Source organism: Myodes glareolus, chromosome 23 (genome assembly GCF_982192425.1).
Source record: "Myodes glareolus chromosome 23, mMyoGla1.1, whole genome shotgun sequence".
Classification (NCBI taxonomy): Eukaryota; Metazoa; Chordata; class Mammalia; order Rodentia; family Cricetidae; genus Myodes; species Myodes glareolus.
Window position 1 is genome coordinate 46,447,688 of NC_142048.1, and position 23,999 is coordinate 46,471,686.

Genomic DNA, 23,999 nt, shown 5'->3' on the forward strand with positions numbered 1-23,999 from the left:
ATAAAAACAAGAAATAAACTATTTTAGTGATTACCTTTCTCACATTTCTTTTTGGAAGCTGACGAAGAAGGAATCATAGGTGATTTCATCAACTCAGCACGGTTTGATTCGTTCAGTAGGTAGTGGGACTTATAGGCATAGGAACTGAACATGGGGTCTGAATGGTCCTGAACTACCAGCCCTATATGAGACAAACAGAAAGAGATGAGCTGCGATGAAACTACCCATGATTCCAGGAGGGAAAAATAGCACCTATGATGCGCCCGAGCCTTACAGCGAGGGATAAGAGCGTGTAAAAATTGAGCCCTACTTCCTTGGACTTTACTACAGGAGTGCAAACCATCTTAGATTTTATTTTTGCTATCACAGAGAGAGATCACCACCCTAAACAGTACAGAAACTTACTCTGATCTACGTATACACCTATCCTACTAGAAGAAAACTCAAGATCACTGAAACATACTAGCCTCCAACACCTCCAGCTAAACTTATAATGCAGCTGTACACCATTTTCTACACAGGCCACTGCCATTCTAACGATAATTATTCTGTTCTTATTAGTTTATAATGACCTAGGACTTTATAGTATATATCAGAAGGTGTCACTTAGGGACCACTGTGAGAAGAATTCTGTCTCAGAAGGGGCACACTGACTCTTTCCTATGGTGTGATCTTCATGTGACTCTCCCTCCACTGAGATGGGCTCAGGAAATGTCTGACCTAGGTGAAAGAGAAGAACTGACAGAACTACAAAACTACAGCAGCAGTGTTATAAGAAAAGCTATATCAATAACTTTTATCCATTTAGTGCAGAGGGGTGGTATTTAAAAAAGAAAGAAAGAGTCGGGCAGTGGTGGCGTACGCCTTTAAATCGGAAGGCAGAGGCAGGCGATCTCTGAGTTCAAGGCCAGCCTGTTCTACAAGAGCTAGTTCCAGAACAGGCTCCAAAGCTACAGAGAACCCTGTCTCAAAAAAAAAAAAAAAAAAAAAAAAAAAAAAACAACCAAAAAAAACCAAAAAAAAAGAAAGAAAGAAGAGGAAGGAGACTTTTAAAGTGAGGAGGGTCAAGCAGAGCCTCCCTCCTCACCAGCTGAGCCTAGGTAATCGCTTGGCCTAGGCTTCAGGGTTCTGACCACAGAAGACAGGAAATGCTTCCCAAGGCAACTGTTTCAAATTGTGTCTGTTAGATTGTGATTTACATATTCGAAACAAACTGCTATTATTACTATTAAAATAAAATGAAAGCCCTAACCTATCAGCTCTATTACAAACAAAGGCATAGACTGTTAAGTAATTTTTTATTTTATATCGTACACAAGACGCACAAAAATACAAGTATTCTAAGCTGCCCCGGAAGCTGTCCAAGTGTCCCCACTTCACTCTGGGGTGAGCCCTCTACAATTACTGCTAGACCTTTCAGTCCTTAAGAATTTGCTTCATGGCTTTATGCTTAATTAATTAATTAATTGGTGTGCACTTGCAAGCACGTGTACACAAGCATGTAAGTAGAGGCCAGAGGGCAACTTGCAAGAGTCTGTTCTCTCCTTCCATACCAGATTAAATAATTAGGCTGTCAAACTTGGCAGCAAGAGCCTTTACCCACTGAGCCATCTCAATGGCCCCAGCTTAATGCTTTTAAACATTCAGTAACTAAGAACTAAGAAAAAATATCTTATGGGGATGGAAATTTTCTTAATAAGACTAGAAAGAGAAAATTAGCTACATTTTCTAATATTAGAACATAAATTATTAAAAGTGTTTTCTTTGGCATATGGATTTACGATAGTTCCTTAAAAATAGGTGTCCTAAAGTTTAAAATATTTCATAGTTTTTGTTCTTTTTGGCTTTTTTGAGAGAGGGCCTCATTATGTAGCTCTGGCTGTCCTATAAGTCACTATGCTGACCTTGAACTCACAAAGATCTTCCTGCCTCTGCTTCCCAAGTGCTGAGATTCAAGGCATGCACTATCACCCCTGACTATATACTGGTACTTCAAATATCTGATATGTTTAGAGTAAGTTTTTACAAAAGGCTATAAGAGAAAACGAAGCTTTCTTCTTATTATGCAAAGTTATTTTACTATACATTTAAAATACGTGAGTATTCATTGCATGGGCTTTTAAATAAAGTATAAACAGACAGAAACAGATTCTGATTCTGAATCACGGGACTCTGCCCCATGTACACTGTCTTCAAGCTTTTGGTTAATGGGTATCAGTTTAATTTCACAGAGTGGCAAGAGTCTCTGTAGTGTATCATTTTCTACCTGTCCTAAATTGAAGACCGTTTTAAAGAGCAAATCAATTTAAAACAATAAAAAATAGACTGCTGTAATGATGCATGCCTTTAATTCCAGCATTTGGGAGCCAAAGGCTAGCCTGGTCTACATGGTGAGTTCTAGGATAGCCAGAGCTAAATAGTAAGACCAGGTCTCAGAAAACAAAGCAATCAATTACTAAATGAAACACAGCACAAAATATACTGACTGAACTGGGCTTAGAATATACTCCAAAGTAAGCTATCATACTAGTTATAAACTGACATTTTTTTTGTACACTATTAAGAAAGGTCTAGAAGAGCCAGACTAGAAGGGGCTGGCAAAGCAACAGGGCTTCAGGTCATCTCTGACACTAAAGTCTCCAACACTATGTATCCAATTAATAATTCAATAGTTTGGGGTTAAAGAGACGACGCACAGACTTTAACCTGGCTTTTCTTACAGAGGACCCAGGTCTGATTCTCAGCATTCATATGGCAGCTCACAACCACTTTTAGCTCCAGTTCCAGGGTATCTGATGACCTCTTACAGCCATACGGGCACTGTACACAAACATGGTTCACATACATACATTCAGGTACACACACAGTCTTTCCCAACCACCACTCTATTCAGCAACAGAAGATAGGGATAATTTTTATCTATTATTTGCCTATCTGAATCTTTTCCGCCACCAATAACAATGTGGCAATGAGTGTCTTGGTAGAACTCCTGGCTTCAAAGCAGGGACCTGTAACAACTCTACTTCAGGCTGCGATAAAGACCAGCAGTAGGACACTAGTCTAGTACGAGTCTCTGGGTTTAATCCTCAGTCCCCAAACCAGCAAACCAGAAAAAGTATCAGTGTTACTCTGATGGCAGACAGCATATATGCTTAGGAAACTGAGGCAGGTAGAAAGTCTCAGTGTAAGGAATCACATGGCTATACAAGTTGCTAATGCAAACATTTATTTAATCATCAACTACCTATCTCCTCTGATGCAAAAGCAAAGCCAACCAAAATAATCTTTCATCATACTTAAAGGCTATTATATCTTTATAAATTGGCATGGTAAATAAAATACCTATAGTCCCAGGTACTTGGGAAGCTGAGGCAGAAGGATCATGAGTTTTTAAGTTTAAGACCAGCCTCCAGACAGAGTTCATCTTAAAACAGAAAACAGAAAGGAAATCTTGAAAAAAAAAGAAAGAAAGAGAAAAAAGAAATGTCTAGTACTTCCAACAAATTAACTAAGCAAAAACAAACAAGAAAGGTTTTGACTTTCAGTAAGGTCTAAATATAGCATTGCACACTAGATACATCTAGTAACTCCTTTAAATATTACATAGAGGGAAAGGCAAAAAAATGAAAATTTTATTAAAAACAAAGTGACATTTTTATTAAACAAAACAATAATGATTACCATTACCAAAAAAAATAATTATAATGCAGCCAAGATAAAGATGAACAGCATGAGCCAGGCAGTGGTGGTGCATGCCTTTTAGTCACCACTCAGAAGACAGAGGCAGGCAGACCTCTGCGAGTTCAAAGCCAGACTAGTATAAAGAGTGAATTTCAGGACAGCCAGGGCTACACAGAGGAAAGCCAGTCTCAAAAAACTGAAAAAAAGATGGACAGTGTGTATCAGAATCGATGAATATGTTCCATGTAGTGCTTTGATCAGAATGGCCCCCATAGGCTCATAGGTTTGGTCCCCAGTTGGTGGGGACCTATTTGGGAATGGTTTGAGACATGGCCTTGTTGGAGGAGAAGGTGTCACTGGGGCGGGTTCTGAGGTTTCAAGAGCCCCTGCCATTCCAAGTTTGCTTTCTCTCTGCCTCACAGGGAAGCTTTCCACTGCTGCTCCAGCATCATGTCTGTCTGCTGCCATGCTCCCTGACATGATGGGGAGCATCTGAAACTGCAAGCATGTGCCCAACTAACTACATGCTTTCTCTTATAAGCTGCCTTGGTCATGGTGTTTCTTTGCAGCAAAAGGACAATAACTAAGATGGGATGTGCTAGTGGAAGACTGTGGGGGAGGAAAGCAGGGGTGAGTGCAGCGAGAGTCTGGAAGACAAAGGAGGTAAAAAACAGTGCAGATTATGGACTTTCAGCTCAAGATGTTTCAGGGGGAAAGAATATTAAGCATGTGGCTTAGAGACTATTCTTGGATAGTTTGGTAAAAAATGTGGCTTTTTTTCCCCTCGTCTTTAGAATCTGCTGGAGGCTAAATCGAAGCGTTTTGGACTAATGTCATTGGCGGAAATTTCAAGAAAACCTAGTGTTGACTGTGTTATGTGGTTGTCAGTGATCACCGTTATGCAGATCTATAATAAAAACAAGCAAACGGGGAAAACAAGAAACATAAATGTACAATTTGAGGAGAAAAAGAGCATGAGGAAATTTAAGTTAGAGGCAAAACTTATGCTCAGAGATGAGAAGTTTAAAAGCATAATTCAAAATGGCAAGACCCCCACTCAGGTAGGCTTCTATCTTGTAAAAACAGAAATGCCTAAGCAGTCTTTTGCTTCTAAAGCAAAGAAAGCTAAACAACAAAGGAGACAAACAAATTAAAGCTTATGGAAATGTAGTTCAAGAAGGGGCCAGGCCCCCTCAAAGCAGAGTAGCAGAACTTGGTAGCCACAGCTCTGGCTTTAGAGGCAAGAAGGAGGATCCAGGCGCGAGTAAAGCGGTTGTGGAATCTTCCTCCTCAGTTATGGGAAGATGCTGAGGTCAGCAGTGTGGTACCTGCCATACTTCTACGAGGCCAACTGTGTGAAGCTGTGAAGTGAAGCCTGGATTCAATGGCAATCCCACAGTGTTGGAGATGCCAAAGAGAACCGCAAGCAGTGTGGACGTAGTTCCAGAGAGAAGTGCGAGGTGAGCTGCAGCAACAAAGCTGGCAGGAGTGGTGATCTGAAGAGCACGGAGATGCAGAATTTGGAGTTTGCCCTGCTGAGTTTTGGTAATTGCTTTGGTCCATATTTTCTCATTAGGCTCCGTTTCCCCTTTTTGGAATTGTAATGCAAATTTTGTGCCAATGTATGTTGGAAGTATGTAATTTGCTTTTGTTGTTGTTGGTTTTTTTTTTTTTTTTTTGAGTCAGGGTTTCTCCGTGTAACAGCCCTGGTTGTCCTGGTACTCACTTTGTAGACCAGACTGGCCTTGAACTCACAGAAATCCACCCAGACTCTACCTCCGAAGTGCTAGGATTAAAGTAATTTGCTTTTTAATTTTACAGAGGGTTACAAATAAGAGACTGCCTTGCGTCTCAGAAGAGACTTTGGACTTTAAATAAACAGTCTCGAGACTGAAAGACTAATTACATTTTATATAGTGACATGGCCACAAGCCTAGGGGTCCAGGGAGAGAAATGTAATGGTTTGAACTGAAAATGACCCCCACAGCTCATATGTTTGAATGCTTAGTCTCCAGTTGGTAGAACTATTTGGGAAGGATTAGGAAGTGTTGCCTTCTTGGAGAAGGCGTGTCACTAGGGGGTAGGTTTTGAGGTTTGAAAAGCCCAAGCCATTCCAGCTAGCTCACTCTCTGCCTTGTGGCTGTTGTCTCAACATGTAAGCGCTCAGCTACTGCCCCAGCACCATGCCTGCCTGCTGCCATGCTCCCCAACATGGTGGCCATGAACTCACCCTCTGACACTGGAAGTTCCCAATTAACTGCTTTCTCTTATTTACTGTTTTGGTCATGGTGTTTTATCAGACAACAGAAAATTAAGACGTATCATGAACTTAGGTATTAACACCATCCCCCAATACTGTTTTCAGTTTGCCAATCTCACACATATGGAAAACCCTGCATGTCTGCACTAAACTAAACCAGGACATGTGTTGCCCTGACTGTATCCTATCAGGTCCTCAATAACAGATCAAAACATACAACAACTGAAAACTGTGCTAGTCACTCCACATGACACACCCATCAGCTGATGACGTCAATGCGGTGGGGGGTCTGCTCTAAGTAGGAGACTGAAGAAGGGAACACTCTTGATCAGTGAAAGTATTAAACAGGAAAACTAAGAACTTACTTGTAATTCTAAGTTTTTTGTTTTTTTTTTTTTTGAGACAGGGTCTCTCTCTATAGAGCCTAAGCTGGCCTAGAACTTGCTATGTAGACCAGTCTTGTCTAAACTTACAGAGATCCTCCTGCCTCTGCCTCTCCAGGGCTGGGAATAAAGGTGTGTGTCACCACACCCGGCTTAAGGTCCTTTTTAAAAGCAGATGTCAGCTTATTGAAGAATTAATAGTCTCACAATTTGAATGTCTGCCTGAAATGTTCTCTTTTAGCAGTAGCAGGATGGGTTCAGCACTCCTAGGACGTAGCACTATGAGACAGCTGGGGTCCTCGCCAATGCAGGGACATTTCAATGGAGAAACATGCCGATGAAATCAGATCAAAAAATTAAAATGGTTGACACTCACCTCTGGCACAAACGAAACAAAAGCCTACGTTTATAGCAGAAGAATGGCTACTCCGTTTGGAATGGTTACTACAGATGAGAATGTGGGAGGACACAGAGACGCTTCCAGCAGCGATACACGCATCCCCAACGTGATAGGCGATTGGACATCTCAAGCACTTCATCATTCGTCCTGTGAAGAAGGCCAAGAGGGTCTACAGCATGTGGCTATGACTCTATGGGAGGAGGGCTGCCCTGCCTGTGACACTGGCTACAGTCAGTATCAAACGTCCGTTACTAGGCTGACGGCCGTTCCTGTACTTCCCGGTCCCTGAAGCAAGCTGACAATCATGGAGGAACCCTCCCAGGAATCCAATACAATGTCTATACATAAGGAAGACTTCAGCGCAGACTGAACTGCCTCACAGGCCAGCTGCTGTGGCCCAACTTTTAAATGTGGAGATAAACAGAAAGGACGCCTGATCTGTGGCCGAGGACGTGCAGCACTGCACTCACACGCTGTCCTGGCTTCGCTCTGGTTACCTTTACTGGCTTTGTAGATGTCTCTCTCCATAGAGCAGGAAGAGCAGCAGTGCTGGGGACAGCGGAAGCCCTTTGACTCAAAGATGGCAGTGGGGAATTTTCGGACACAGGCTTCATGATAAAACTTCCCACAAACATTGACAGAACAACGCTTCACATCCTTACCAGCCACTTTACATGAGAAACATGGGTGCTGCCCTAGAAGATTGATGAAAAACTTAGGTTAAATAAGATCTGACTAAAGCATATTCCATTCCATTCATTTAACCATTCAAAGATTTGGGATTAAGCCCAGGGCCTTGGGCATGTAGACAATTACTCTTGGCAATGAGTCACATCCCAGCACTTGGGGCTTTTTTATGTACCTCAGACCAGCCTCAAAATTGCCATCCTCCTGATTCAGTCTCCTCAGCGTTCAGATTACAAGTGTGTGCCTCCACATAAGCTAAATATTCTTTTATATAGAAGTAGCTACAGATATCAAAGAACTGCTCTTGAGAGAAATTCTGCTATGACATTTCAGAATTTAGCATACAGAGAAACACAGGACTGGAGAGCTGGCTCAGGGGTCCCAAGCACTTGCTGCTTTTCCAGAGGACCTGGGTTTGATTCTCAGCACCCACTTGGCCGCACATAACCATCTATTATTTCAGTTCCAGGGCATCCAACACCTTCTTTTGGCCTCCTTTGGTACCAGGCATGTTCACAAACACACTTGTAGACAAAACACCCATATATATATATATATATATATATATATATGTATATATATCAGATTTTTAAAAATGTAAGAGCGCAGCTAAATTAAGATTATAAAACTAGAATGCTCAGCATTTCAAAGGTAAAAGAAGGAGGTATCAGAAATTTAAGGCCAGCCTGGGCTACACAAGACCTTGTCTTAGCCCTCCTCAATCAACCAAATTTGAAAAAAAACCAATCAGGCTTTTATAACTCAAAAAAAAAAAAAAAAAAGATCTTGTGCTGGAGAGATGGCTTAGTGGTTGAGAGTACTGCCTACTCCTTCGGAGGTCCTGAGTTCAGTTCTCATGCCAGGTAGGCAGCGATAGGAAGATTCCTAGGGCTTTGCTGGAATCATTGAGTGCCAGCTTCAGCGAGAGAGAGCTCTTACCTCAGAAAATAAGATGATGGCTACTGAGGAAGACTAGATAGATGCTAATCTCCACACAGAGCAAGAGAGCTCTTGCCTCGGAAAATAAGATGATGGTTATATACAGAGGAAACACACAGTAGCATATTTCTTTCTACGCTGCTATGATAGGTGTTGCAGCACACATAGTGGGGGAAGAAATAACAACAAATACCAAGCTTTAAAAAATTTAATAACCCTGTGCTGGGAAGATAGGGACAGGTGGATTTCTGTGAGTTCAATGCTAGTCTGGTCTATATAGTGAGCTCAAGGTCAGTTAGGTCTACCTAGTGAAACCCTGCCTTTAAAAAAAATATATAGCATTATTTTCTACTACATACATAATCATATTTAGTTTTACTATAACCATATTTATACTTACTCTATTATATTTGAATATTTACTATAACTACAGTTAGAATTTCAATCGATACTTGCTGAAGTATCGATTTAAATACTTTAAATATTTAAAGGCTTTAAATATTTATTAAGGCTTTAAAGCTATTTATTAAGCAGGCACACACATCTTAGACTCCGCTGCACAACAGATGATTCACACATTCAACAAACAAAATTTTTTTTGGCCATGGGTACATCGTGAGAGAAAAATCTGGATTGCTCTCTTTTTGACCTTGGGAAGCTTAATTCTGTCTGATGTCTTAACTCTCTGAAATACCTGTGGAAGGGGAGGAGAGCTGGCTTAACCAGGAAGGAGTAAGAGTCCTGGGAGACAGCCCAGGTTCCCTGCCCGGCCACCTCCACACCACAGCTCACCTGTTTCACACTCCTCGCAGATGAACCTTCCCTCAGGGGCTGCAGACAGCCCCAGGCACTCCACGTGAAAGTGTCTGCAGCACTCCCCTTCACAGGAGACCAGGGAGTCCCCAGTGCTCTCACAGACCTGCAGGAGCAACAAATGCAATTCTCAAACTGGAGTGGCAGCTTTGACCAGGAACTTGCTCAAGTGCAGGCCACTGGGTTTTTCTACCAATATTCTGAGTTAGAAGGTCTAAAAAAGGGACCCAAGAATTCAAATTTCTCTTTTCTTTTTTGTTTCTTTTTGAGACAGGGTTTCCCTGAGGAGCTCTAGGTTTGGTTCCTAGCACCTACATGGAGCTTACACACCCATCTGTAACTCCAGTTCCCTCTTCTGACCTTTTCAGGTACCAGGCAAACTTGTGATGCACATATCCTCACACAGGTAAAACACAAAATTAAATAACTCAAAAAATGTAAAAAGGAACAGGTAGCGGGCCCTGGTGGCACACACTGAGTCCAAAACCAGTCTGGTCTATACAGCAAATTTCAGACCAGACAAGGTCACAAAGTAAAACCCTGTCTCAAAAACAAAACAAACAATAAAACCCCAATGAAGATTGCCACTTGCATAGGAATGACAAGTATTCTAATGCGGGAGAGGAAGAATCACAGATAGCCTTAGGACCTACAACTTTAAAGCAATAATAAAAGTAGACTAGAATAAGATTATAGGAGATGAAGACACTGCTGGCAGAACTGGATCACGTTTGTAGGTAGCCACCTGCCTACCTGACACACACTGTCCTTCTTACTCGTGCCAACGCCTCTCCGAGACAAGCTGGAGTCCACCGACTGCGAGTCAGAAGCGTCTGTGTCTGCAGCGGCGGAAGGGCTGTCCTCTTTCTCAAAGCCTACCTATTGGGAAAAGGGCACATGATAAAGAAAACACAATTCCTGTAGACACAATGCAAACTAGTGAGACTGGCTCAAATCTATCCCAGCACAGCCTGCTTCCTGCCTGTCTTCCCTTCTCTTCATTTCCCTTCTTCCTTTTAACCCAGGGATGCTATGTGTCTGTCACTTGGACGAAACTACAGTTAATATTTAAAAAGCAACAAAACTCATCTGGTTCTTAAGAAATCTACAAAATAGCTAGGGGGTGCTGGTGTACACATTTAATCCCAGCACTCGGGAGGCAGGCAGATCTCTGTGAGTTTGAGGACAGCCTGGTCTACAAGATCCAGGACAGGCTGCAAAGCTACAGAGAAACCCTGTCTTGAAAAAAACAGAAATCTACAAAATAAGTTACAAATAACCAAATGAATTTTCTTTTTCTTTTCTTTCTTTTTTAGTCAAGCTATGCCTTTAGCCCTGCGGAGGCTGAGATAGGTAGGTGTCTGTTTTCCAGGCCAGTCTGGTCTACATGGAAAGTTCCAGGCCATCCAGGACTATATAATGAGGCCCTGTCTCAAAAACATACTTTAACTCTATAAGTTTTGATTTTTGTTATTATTATCGCTATTAGTCAGGGACTCAGTGTAGCTCTGCTGTCCTAGAACTTGCTCTGTAGACCAGGCTGACCTGTAACACAAAGATCTGTCTTCTGAGCACTGGGATAAAAGGCGTGTGCTAGCATGCCTGGGTGGTGTGGGAGAATTGTCTGTATTCTGTCAATCATGTATTTTAATAAAACGCTGATTGGCCAGGCAGGAAGTATAGGCGGGCCAACTAGACAGGAAGTAGAAGCGGGGCGATGAGTACAGGAATATTCTAGGAAGCAGGAAGCTTCCTCCACTCCTGCGCAGACCACCGAAGAGGCAGGATGTAACCTGCCCAGCTGAGAAAGGTACTGAGCCGTGTGGCTAACGTAGATAAGGATAATGGGGTAACATAAGTTATAAGAGCTAATAAGTAGCCTGACCTAATGGACCAATCAGTTTATAATCCTATGGAGTCCTGTGTATGATTTTCTTTGGGATTTGCCAGCTGTGGGGTACTGGGCGGGACAGATACCCCAACAAGCCGGCCCTCATGTTACACCTGGGCCTTACTGAAATTTTTTTTTTTAAACAAGGCTGACCACCACCGCATGAAGCACCTCTCGTGGATTGGTACAGTTTTCGAGGCCCAAGTACTCCACACTCTCCTACAGGCCAAGTTTGTGTGAAGGTCCGAGCATAAGACTGCAGCTATGCATATATCCTTGACCAAGACCTTCCCTTGGGAAAGGCTATTCTCTTCCGGGTTTTTTGGTTTTTTTGGAGAGTTGCCGGAGGAGCAATGACCAAGAGGCATCGCTCTACCCAGACAGGTAAACTGGCAATCCAGAGTTAGCGCCCACAAAGTCAGTTCAGCCCCACATCCTCCCAGGAGTGTTTCCCTGATTTCTCCCAGGGAGGCGTGCTGTTGGGGCTGGCAAGGCAAGCCAAGAAGGAGCAGTCTGCCCTGCACGAACTTACCTGCAGATCACTCAGTCCTCGGGAGTCGGAGTCAGATGTGTCTCTGTACGCGGAGTTAGCGGTGTCTACGTCGGTTGAGGCGCGACTCCTTTTCTTTAGAGGCTTACAGGAATCTGAAATCTCGCTGGCACCTTAACATAACACACTGAAATTAATCCTAAAGTCGCATTTAGGGTTACTGCTTTCATTTATCTGTAGGAGAGTATTTTCTTAAGTGTGCTGGGGGAATTCACAGCTCTCTCTCTGTAGCACTGAAGTTGCCAGCGGACACTTCAGCAGCTTCCGGCCTCCGTGGCAGAGGAGGCTCACTGACAACTGCTCTAGAAGACAGTAAGGTCAGCTCTGCTCTACGGCTACTTTCACCAACGGAGCCCACGTTCCAGTCTAGACAGCAACTTTAGCAAAACTGAAGGACAGCCAATCGGGAGCAGTTCAGAGAAGCATTCGATGTCATAAGGGGAAGACAGGAAACCCAACACAGCGCAGTTTACAGATACGGTTGCAGAGACACCTCCATCTTGTTTTATTAGGGATGTGACAAATCTTTGATTTGTATTCGATTCGTACACGGATAGTGCCATTTCAACCCCCCAATTTTGCAATTCAGTTGATTATTATCCCCCAAATAAATTTTGGATGTTCGTAATTGCTCTTTCTTGGTAAAGTGGTATTTATTGTGACCATACACAAGTGTTGCAGCACATCTACACATGTCATGCCATGTGGGAGGCACACTACTGAGGGCTGTAACGGACAATCAGTGGTCAAGTGTAGCAAATCACGAAGAACTAGATGAGAGGCCTCTGGACTTTGTGAGGGAAGGAATAAATATATATTTGGGAAAAAAAAGGCAGAGAATAGTGTAGAATTTTTTTTTAAAACTGCGTGTAATACAAATCCAGCCAAAACAATAGTGCAAAAAGTTACAAAGCAACAATCTCTTGGGCTAATGCAGTAGGCTATGCCGAGACAGCCACGGTGAAGTGTGCAGGTCAGGCACGGTGAATACCAAGGAACCAAGGAGACGGTTAATATTTGCACCCACAGTTTGTGTTTTAGATCCCCCCAAACTTTCCAGACAACACACAGCTAGAGCAGCCCAGCAAGCTACGGGGGAAGTGCAGTCCAGAAGAGACTATGGAGAAAGGAGTCTCCTGAGGCCGTGGAGATCCGCAACGGGCTGGGTGGGAGCAGCGCTTGGTGTGCAGCCATATTCTGTGGTGGAGGATGTGGGCCTTGGGAGACTGCTCGGGTTATCACATCCCATCCTACAAGTTTGCACTGAAAGCTTCCTGACAGCTACCAAGGAGGGGGCCTGCCCGTGTGAACGCTGATTAAAAAACACAAGTACACAAATCTATCTCTGTCATTGCTGGTGTGTGGAACCAGAACACCACCACAAAGTACTTCCTTGGCCTAAAAGGTCACTGAATTAACAAGGAGTTTTAACAGAGGAACAGGAGTGCTGTACTGAGAGGCTTTCGAAGGGAAACAAAGGTACCGCCAATTCCGATGAGTTTCTGAAAACACTAGAAAAATGACAGACCGCTGAAGACAGCTGTCAAGCTGTTCTCCATGATAACGGCACTAATATTAAAAAAAATAATAAGAGCTTTTAATGATTGCAATGTATACAGTTTGGGCCGTTTGGCAAAACCCTGCAGATGTGTATTAATGATGCTTTATTTAAAAACAAAAACAAAACAGTCCATGTTGGAATTGATCAGGGTAAGTTAATGGTGGTTTTTAGGCTGGACCCATGATTTAAGCTGTACCCATCCAGCTCAGACAAAAAAATAAAAATAAAAAGAGAGAGAAATCATCTGAATGTTAAAGCAATTGTTCAGAGTCTTGAGGAAGAAACCAGGCCAGAGAATGCCAATAATGATGATTGGCAAAATCAAAATCAAAACAAAAGAAACTTTATCGAGCCGCCGACAAAGAAATCTTGCACGGAGACTACAAGTCTGGAGTTTCTGGGATGAAATTGTACAGGAATCTCAGTCCACAGTTTCCTCATTCGCTGCGGAGACGGAGCTGTCACTGAATCTGACAGAGCCCTGCACTCCTCGGTCCGCCGACCCTGTGGAATGGTGGAAACACAACGCAATCAGGCCTCCTAATCTCGCAGCGATCGCGATGTCTTTTCTTGGAGCTCCGCCAAGCAGTGTTCCCTCCGAGAGGCGTTCAGTTCTGCTGAGGATCTCCACGGAGACCATCGCTGCAGACTTCTCCCCGAGAATGCAGAGAGGCTGGTGTTTTATTTTATTTATTTTAAAATAATGCAATTTGCCCAGAGTAAACTACAGGTATTAAATACAGTTTGAGCTCACCAAAATCGCATGAGTCATGCTATGGAGTTTGTACTATACTCAAATTGCACACAGAAAACACATAGAAAGTTTAAGGTTCCTTAAACTTTGTGCAGATCTCAAATAGAGTCATATATGGTCATCAAATAGTGGTCATAGCTATGCTATGGGTAACTTACAAAAGGATTGTACAGCACTGTAAAAAGGAAGTGTGGCAACACTTTTCGCAGTAAAGCTGTCCTGTCTGATTTGCCATAGTCCATTTTTGACAAACATTAATAGCTACTATTCGGTATTCAGTCGAATACCAAAAAAGTGGATTCGTCACATCCCTAGTTTATAAGCCAGTGAAATCCCAAAATCTTACGGAGAAAAGTGGGAAACAATATCAAGTCTACATGGTGTTCTCCAATTTACCAGAACAAGAGAGACTTTTATGTGGAAGGGCAGAGTAGGGTCAGCTCTAAAGTCAGTCAATCTCTCTCTTTCTCTCTTTCTCTCTCTCTCTCTCTCTCTCCTTCTCTCTCTCTCTCTCTCTCTCTCTCTCTCTCACACACACACACACACACACACACGCACAAACACCACAAGGGGGATGAAATTTCACACCAGAGAGCAACACTGATTTACAGAGGCAGACGGAGACACATGAAGTACAGATAAATTCTTCTCAACAACTGGTTAAGTCAGGGAAGTGCCTAGGAGCACCACAGCGCTAACTCACCTTTCTGTAATCCAGTCTTCAGGGAAGCCTGCGGCGCTGTGTCAACCTGTTAGGACAGAAAAACACAGCATTAACAGGAAGGCTTTTCACTTTTAAAAAATAGAGGGAAAAATAACATTTTCATCAATCTAAGTAGTGATGAGTGACCAATGTTACCAAAAATCTGAATTTGACCCATCTTTGGGGTCAAGTACTCTGTCTCAAAGTCAGAGAGGGTTAAATCCTAGCTGCCTGTGCTGAATACCAGGTGACAACACACAGCCACATGCTCGTTCGCAAAGACTTCCCACCACTCCCTTGGTACACGACGAGAACAAGACTATTTTCCTCAGTGTCTGGGAGGCAGGAGCAGGGCTGTTTCTTCGACCAGCCCCAACATTGCTAGGAACCCCTCCCGCCCCAAAGACATTAGGATAAATTTTTACTTACTATGAAACTCAGGTTAATGTAACTCACGCCACTTTAAGACCCTTCCGCGCCTGCACTCACAGCTAAGTTGCTGAGAATCGGGCCCTCTCTGTAGGGAGTGAAGCGCTACATGGCTCCATACAGCGGGAAGCTCAATACTTGTGCTGCTAGACAGACTCAGGGAGCCTGTGATAGTGCAACAGCACTTTCTTGAGTGTCTTATGAACAGGGTCTTGATCCTACATCAGGAGAGCGAGATCAGAAGTTATTCTGCCAGTGTATATGTAAAACATGTGCTACTAGGAGACTGAACCGTTGGAATAGGGAAAAGATGCTGTCTGGAGTCCTGTTTAGGCTATGATTGAATTTTATGTTTCTTTAAGGTGTGAAATATGCATGTTGAAACACATTTTGTAAATATTTAAAGATTGTTCTATGCTTTTTAAAAATTTTTTTATTTTTTTTTACAACAGGTAAAAAAACATACAACAGGAATGCTTTTGTACGATACAATTAGTTGTACAAATATAAAGTCTTCTAAACAATCACTGTCATTATTCTACTACTAACTATATATAACACAGTGGCAGTAACAATTTGTCCCATGATTTTACTCATTCTGGTTATAAATGCTAAACTGAATGGTCACAGACTGAATTTGGGAACCAGATGGCAAAGTCACAACTTCATTTTGGTAACAAATACTATAGGATTTGTCAGATTTGGAGATTTTTGGAATTTCCTAGATATGTAAATTATATGATAAATGACGAATATTAGCTAAATTTTAGCTAAATATTCTCAAAAATGTTTTATATGATGTGATACCATAGAGCACCCACAAAGTTAGCTTTTAAATTTGGAAATTTAAAATTGTGAAGATGTTCTAAAAAAAAAAAGTACATACTCTTCCATGGTAAATGGCTTTAAAATATTACACTTACTGGAACTAATTCTGGATTGAATACAAGGTGTTTGGGCTATAAAAAATAAATATTCTAAAGCTGGCTGAGGTGTGAGACACCTTTAATCCCAGCACTGGTGAGGCTGAGGCAGGAGGATCTCTGTGCATACCTGGCCAACCTGATCTATACATAGAGTTCCAGGCCAGTCAGGGTTATATAGTGAGACCATCTCAAAAAAATGAAGAAAGAAAAGAGAAGAAAAGAATATTCTGGGGACACAGCTCCGTGGCAAAGTGCTTATCATTCACTTTTTAAAAAAATTCTGTGAGTTCATAATTTATAGAAGAATCATTTCTAAGAGTTATTTGAAAGGAAATTTAACATGATTATTACTACATTGATTACACCAGTTGTACACATTTGATCAAAATGTACTTCCCTCCCCACACACTTTTCCCTTGAATATTATTTATCTAACAGTCTGATGTCTGATGAGTGCCATTCCACTGAAAAAAATTACATTTCAAAAGATCTGTGATACCAACAGAAAGACCAGATCATATAAGATTACCTGCTTCTTAAATATAAGAATATAAATTAAATTAATTTGATTTGTTTAAAAAATAAAAACAATATATACCAGCAGCTTAAACCAAAAATAAAAGTTTTAAAAAGGGAACTCCAAGTAAAAAGGGTTCCAAGTAAAAGTCATGAAAACATGAACTCATTGTGCTTATAACAGAAATTTCAAAATGAACGCCAGGGTCTTGCAGAACTGGCTTCCCACCCCAGACCTGTTCTCTGTGGCCATGCCTGAGGCAGCACCCAGCACAGCTGTCTGAGAAGAGTCGCCACCGCGACCACCACAACAGATGGAAAGGAGTTCAGGAATGAGGCCCAGGTGGGGAGGATCTTTCTTTGGTGACAAGAGAGAAGCCACCACATTACAGATACACTCTAACTCTCTACATGTAGGAAGCCAACCTGCTCCTTTTTGATCTTCTTCTTTGGCACAACCTCGGTGGATTTCTCTGATTCAGATCGAGTCCTGATTGATCTTCTTTGCTGCTTCTTTTCTACTGGGCCTATGACATGATTTAAACACACAAATAAAAACATATTAAGGACTGTTTGACTCATTTGTTTAAGAGCTGACCAGATTCTTGACTTTTTTAAAAATCCATTACTGACAGAATTTTAATTAAGTCATTAAAAAGCTTTTAAACACTCGGGAACACAAAATTATCTAGTAGCTCAAATAACTGAGAATGGGTTCTGTACAAGATCCAGTTACACAAATAAGTGAGGTTGTTTTAGTTTAGTTTTAAAGTCAGGCCAAACGGCAGAGGCACAGTTCACTCCTGAAGGCCTTCACTTGGGGGTGAAGGACTGAATGGGTCAGCACAAAGCACTCTGCTAGCCCATACGCACAAAGGGACTGAGTTCAGATCCCCAGCAACCACTTTACAACAAACACAGAAAAGGGCATAGCAGCGCATGCCTGTAATCTACTGCTGAGGAGGCAAAGAAGGGTCTCCAGGGCTTGCCAGCCAGCCAGACTCTGTATCAAAAGATAAGGTGAAAATCAATTGAGAAATAACACCCTCTAGCTGCCTCCACACACATACATACACACACACACACACACCATTGGTTCAAAATTCAATCGCTGGTAAACATTTTGCGCTTTAAATGAGTTGAACAAATTTTATATTTAAACAGCAACAGCACTGGACACACTTGTGTAAGCTATATTTCTGCTATACCAAACCAGAGAAAAAGTAAGAGAGGCACAAACATGACCAAACACAACTATTCACTTGGCTACTACATGGAGCCTCTGCGCTAACTGGGAAGTGATCACTCAGGTAGTGGAGCACTTGCTTTATGTGCACTAAGTCCTGCATAAGACATCCTGCACCACAAAAACCAGGGCACTTGATAGGTGGGGGCAGGAGAGTCAGAAGTCAGAAGTTCAAGGTCATTCTTGGCTACAAAAAGACAAACAAAAACACTAATCGTGGGCACCTAATTAGGGCAAATTATTGGTATTTTTCCATGCTAAATAGTAAAATAAGCGGGCTGGAGAGATGGCTCGGAGGTCAAGAGCACTGGCTGGTCTTCCAAAGGTCCTAAGTTCAATTCCCAGCAACCACATGGTGGCTCACAACCATCTGTAATGAGATCTGGTGCCTTCTTCTGGCATGCAGGCCTACATGCAGACAAAACATTGTACACATACTAAATAAATAAATCTTAAAAATATTAGAAAAAAGTTATCAGAGATGCCTGAAAGATTTAAGTGAATAATTTGATGTGTATTTGTTTATAAAAAATAGTAAAATAAGCTTAAGGGTGTGTGTGTGTGCACGCGTGTTGAAACAGGGTCTTACTATGCAGCACTGGATGATCCAGAACTCACAGACATCCTACTGTCTCTGCCTAAGTGCTGTCTCAAAAAAACTAAATAAATAAATAAACTTTTTAAAAAAAGAGCAATCTCACTACTTTGTTTGTGGTAGAGTCAGTAGTTTGGCAATACTACAGTTTTTTTCTTTAAGGAAACAAAACAAACATTGTTTACTTTGTGTACGTGTGTGTGTGTGTGTGTGTGTGTGTGTGTGTATCGGCACACCTACCACAGTACCAGTGTGATCAGAGGACAATTTGTGGGAGTGTTCTCTCCTTCTACCATGTGGGACCTAGTAACCAAACTCAGCTCAGGTACCCACAGAATATCTCACCAGCATTTTTCCTTTCTCATATATATATATGCATGGGGTACACCCGTGTGCATGCACATTCACATGCATGGGTATATATGTAAACAGGTGTGTGCGCAAGTTTGTGCACATGCTGGTGAAATCAGTCAAACCCAGGGCTCACTAATATAGACAGTCTCCACAATCACCTTCCAAGGCTGGAATTATAGGCGGGCTACTGTGCTCATCTGGCACTTATGTGGGTTCGAGGAATCCAAGTTCCTGTCCTCTCGCTTGCTGGCAAGTGCTTTAGTTGCAGGACTAGTTCTACATTGTGGCAACAGTATATTTCAGAGGTAAATTAATCTGCTTCTAGCACCAAAGTCACAATCTAGTCAATGAAGGTTCTGGAACTATTCTTTACTCTCAACGTTTCTCCTTAAACTGATTAAAAATGTTTACTAAAACAAGAGCACCTGCCCTCGTAGACCAGTTGAGGATTTCAGAGATCCCATACTTTAGCGCAATTTTGCCATCAATACTCAAGTACCACCTAGGAAGACAAAAATGAAAACAGCTTGGACGCAACAGCAGGCGAGCAAGCTAGCAAGCCCTACTTGTTTCTAGGATGGTTGGGGGTTAGCAAGCAGTCCTAACTTCTTGCCATCCTATGATGTGCTGACCAGATCTTTTTGGTTTTTTTGGAGACAGGCTCTCATGTAGACCAAACTATCCTTGAACACACCAGATAGACTAGGGTGATAGTGAATTTCCGATCTCCCTGCTTCCATCTCTCAAGCGCTGGGATGATAGGCATGCGCTCACATGCCAGTTGATGTGGGACTGGGGTTTGAACCCAGGGCTTTAAGCATGCTAGGCAAGCTCTCTACCAACTAAACTACAACCCCAACCCTGATCTACTGTCTTACAGAAGGCAAAGCAACATGATTTTTTAAGATTATTCTGAAAGCTACCTAAAGAACAAACACGTTTAAAACCACTAACGATTTTTATATTTATTTTCTAAGGGGGAGCAGGAACTTGGAAAATAATTTAGTGGCCTCATATGAATGAATAAATATCACTCTTCAAACCACAGAGATATGTCAGGGGCACCTAGTTTGTGTATTTAAGTTAGAAAAAGAAAGGAAAAAGCTCAAGAACTCTCAGCTTACAGCTGAGATGATACAATGGATTCTAAGGGGAAACAAGCCTCTTTTCTGACCTTTGAACTACTAAGTTATTTTTATAAAACAGTGAGATGATTATTTAAAAAGACAAAAGTATGCTTATCAACAACTACTGGCAACTAAACTAAGACCAAAATCAAAGTTGTAGTACCCATCCCCGAAGGGAGGGTCTAGTCGAAACTCAGAGCCTAGCCTCGACTTGTCTAAGGAAGGAATCTGGATTGCCTTTTTCTGTGTACAAACAATGAGAACATTCTTAACAAGAAAACAAAGGTGAAAGCTTACAGCAGAACTTGAATTTCACAATGAAGGGATTACACAAAGACATACTAAGTAGCTGAGGAAAAGGGAAGAAAAAAAACGACTCATTAATAAAAGTTGGGACACTTAAGAAATGTCCAGTAAAGCCAGGCAGTGGTGGCACATGCCTTTAATCCCTGTACTCAGGAGACAGCACTCAGGAGACCGGGCAGGCGGATCTCTGTTCAAGGTCAGCCTGGTGTACAAGGCAAGTTCCAGGACAGTCAGAGATACACAGAGAAACCTTGTCTCAAAAATCAAAAACAAAAATAAAAATAAAAAATGTCCAGTATGAAATTAAGATTTTCTATTTTTTTCCTTCTGGGGAGACTATAGGTGTGTAAATAAAGATCTAGACATCTCACTTAAAACAGGACAAATGAGCACGCTGCTATAAGAACTGATGTGCCTACCAGAACAGCCCAGGCCAAAGGGCTCTGCATTATGAATAGTCAAAAGAAAATAAACATTGTATCGTGGCCTAAGACACTTGCTCATCTTCAACCACTTTATTAGATGGTGGCTGACATGATGCAAGTGCAGACCTCCCTCGGTTCTTTAGTTCAGCTTCCTTCCCTAACGCGATACTGGAAAAAGATACTCGGCTTACTGTGCCTCATTCAACAGCGCCCAGTACCTTTGAGAATGATCTTGTCCTGTCTTGCATTCCTCCCATCTGTTTCTAGAAAGCTAGCCCAAGTGTGGGTTTTTTTTGGTTTTTTTTGTTTTTGTTTTTTGTTTTGTTTTTTTTTTTTTTTGAGCCAGGGTTTCTCTGTGAAGCCCTGGATGTCCTGGAACTCACTCTGTAGACCAGGCTGGCCTAAGACTCACAGAGATCCCCCTGCCTCTGTCTCCCAAGTGCTGGGATTAAAGGTGTGCACCTTCAAGTCTTTTCCTGTATGGTGGTCGTACAGTTTTTGTAATAATTCAGATTTTACTTATATTCAAACTCACAAAAATAACCCTCTGTACCATCCATCACAGGTTTGCCTGGATTACTACTGATTCAAAATCTCTATTTATGCTTCCCAGAAGACAATCTGATCAGTACATTACCACAATACACTAAAAAGTATACCAGGTCAGTAAGACAGCGCGTAAAGGCCCTTGGCAACATGGCTGAGCTCAACCCTGGGACCCACACTGTGGCAGGAAAGAACCCATTTCTGCAGCTGTTCCCGCTGTATATTCACAGCGGCATACATGCACCACACATACAAATAAATAAATACCATCTTTTTATAAAGGAGAAGTATACATTTGATCTCTGCCATTTATTCCTAAGTCCTTTCTAATTCTCTGAGTGGTATGAATGCATATTTGTCCTGTTTTGTCTTTGACCTAGTTCCTGGCACAGAGCTTCCAAATGGGATCTGTCTTTTACTGTAGTGAGACAACTCCTGATAGCTGCTAGGCAGAAGTTAGTCACTAGAAGGACAAAGCTGTACTAAGTTTTTAGTTCCAAGCCCAAATTCCTGCCCAAGAAGGCAGGTCAGGCTGGAGCCTACATTACCAACAGGCCGTACCTATTTGATGAACTGTGACACCAGAGCGTTCAGATGGAGAACGGAGGCGCTGCACGGCCTCTGCACCTGTGGTCGGGAGGCTCTGCCTCTGCCTGCACATCTGTGCCCTCTGTGGCATCTTTAATACTAACTGGTAAGCTTCAATGAAGTACCTTACCTGAGTTCTGTCAGCCACTCTAGCAAATGACTCTATCAGAGGATGGAATAGTAGCAACCCAACATGCAGGCTACCAACCAGAAACTCTGGAGATAGGGTCAGGCCTGGGGGGTGAGGCCAAAGATCTGGAATGCAAAACCAGCCTGGGCTACAAGGGCTATAAGGAGAATCCTGTCTTTACAAAACCCAAGTCCTGGAGACTTCAGGAATCTAACGAAGCCTAAGGGTGTGGGAGCTGATGTTGGTCAGGATAGCAAATGTGAGGTGGGAGCAAGAGGTAGTGAGTTTAGAACCAGTCTGGGTTTCAGACCAGAAGCAGGTAGTTCAACCTCAAGGGTCTGAGAGTGTGAAAAGTATATCTAAAGAGGAGGTGGCATAAGCTTTAATCCCATACTAAGGAGGCAGAAAGCAAGAGACATGTCAGTTCGGGGCCAGTCTAGTCAACAAAGTGAGTTCCAGAGCAGTCAGAGCCACACAATTAAGACCTTGTCCCACAAACAAAATGACTACTTAGCATATGTCTAAGAAATGGTCAGTGTAGGGAAAAATAATCCACTCACCCAGGTTACAGGAGTGTGCAAAATGGCCAAAGTGAGGCAGAAAAGAAACAGGTTTTTTCCCCCTATATTACAAAATCATTTCTTAGAATTCAAAATCTTTTTTTAAAACAAAATAAAATAAGTTCTTATTTCTAAGATAAGATTCTAGATGCCCAAGCTAATTAAAATTTTCTTTTTTCAGTTAAGTACTGAACTTAGGCCAGTTGCACACCAGGCAAGCACTCTACCACTGACTTTTATAAAAGCCTATAGGTGTGGAGAAGAGTTGTTTAAACAGGGTCTCAGTCTGTAGCCCAGGCTATCCTGGAACTTACTATATAGCCCAAGTTAACTTTGACCCACAGTAATCCTCTTCTGAACTTCCTCTTGCCTCAGCCTTCTGAACCACCACTTGGCTCCCACCCCACTGTAGTGTTTTCTTTTGACACAAGGTCTCACTTAAGTTACCCACGCTGGCTTCTTCACCTGAGATGAAGGTTCCGTGTTTACTGGTTACACCATGTACTACTACAGAAACAATATTCATTTATCAGTCGCATAGTTCTGTTGTTGTGACACAAATCTACCAGACAACCAGTTTAAACTAAGATACACTGTAAATCCTTTTGAAAATTAGCTTTAAACAGATAAGATGGCTCAGTGAATCCAGGCGCATGCTGCCAAGTCTGATCTGAGTTTGATCCCTAGGACCCATACTAAGAGACTGACTCTCACAGGTCGTCCTGAGATCCACATGCATGTCATGTCATGCCATGCACACACGTGCACACACACACTCATACACAAACAAGTAAATAAGCGGAATTAAAATTTTAAACCAAGACATAGCCTTAAATCTTCCAAAGGCACAACCTAAATACAGGAGCTTTTCTTTCTGTGTGTTTTGTTGTTATTTTCTTTCATTTTGTTTGTATGGTCCTGACAGGCCTGGGACTGGCCTCAAACTCACAGAGTTCCACCTGCCTCTGCTGTCCACTCCCTGCTTCAGGTGTTTCTCTTTTAAGGAAGAGTGACAGCGCTCAGTTCTCAGTTCAGGGGTCTGTTGGCACACCAGAGTAGCCAGGTCCTGGGCCCAGAGCTACAGACACTGCACACAGAGGATACAGGGCAGATGGTGAGGCCTGTGATGCTGGCCGAGTATGCTGCTGCTCTATGCAGAGAGAAAGGGCTCAGACAAGGTCACAGTTCATAGCCACGCTCTCCCTCCTTTATGTATGCATGTATGTATGCATTTATTTAGAGCTGGGTGTTGCTGGTTTCTTCTGGCTGGGATTACATGCATACTACATACTCGGCATAGAATTTACAGCTATGCTCTTAATTATGGAACTACCCTAATATTTAAATTCCTGTAGGAAAAAGAACTATGAATAAAGCGCTCTAGTTCTGACTCATTTTTTTCAACTAAAATAATTGCTTTTAAAATCAAAATCCTTTAATTTTATGTGGATGAGTAATATGTCTACATGTATGTCTGTCTGTGCACCATGTGTGTACCAGGTACCTATGAAGGCCAGGAGGAGTTAGATCCTCTGGAACTGGGGTTACAGAATTAGCATACAAAGTAATGATTCTCACTACGAAATACTTATGCATATGGGCAATTACGAACTGTTTTCTTCCATTATA

At 42.1% G+C, this 23,999-nt stretch overlaps 1 protein-coding gene across 5 annotated transcripts in view; it reads right to left on the reverse strand.

Moving 5' to 3' along the window:
* Positions 1 to 23,999, reverse strand: part of Nsd3 (nuclear receptor binding SET domain protein 3) — a 106,853-nt gene that overhangs the window by 26,968 nt on the left and 55,886 nt on the right. For 3 of the 5 annotated variants that reach the window (XM_048456434.3, XM_048456435.3, XM_048456433.3), the window contains exons 8-15: positions 16,920 to 17,020; positions 14,623 to 14,668; positions 11,587 to 11,717; positions 9,917 to 10,042; positions 9,143 to 9,269; positions 7,222 to 7,419; positions 6,701 to 6,871; positions 35 to 181 (exon numbers count right to left, since the gene is read on the reverse strand). In XM_048456434.3, the coding sequence (XP_048312391.3) occupies positions 35 to 181; positions 6,701 to 6,871; positions 7,222 to 7,419; positions 9,143 to 9,269; positions 9,917 to 10,042; positions 11,587 to 11,717; positions 14,623 to 14,668; positions 16,920 to 17,020 (1,047 nt within the window). Of the gene's footprint in view, positions 1 to 34; positions 182 to 6,700; positions 6,872 to 7,221; positions 7,420 to 9,142; positions 9,270 to 9,916; positions 10,043 to 11,586; positions 11,718 to 12,072; positions 13,670 to 14,622; positions 14,669 to 16,919; positions 17,021 to 23,999 lie in introns of those variants that run through there. The other 2 variants (XM_048456436.3, XM_048456437.3) reach the window with 2 other exon arrangements.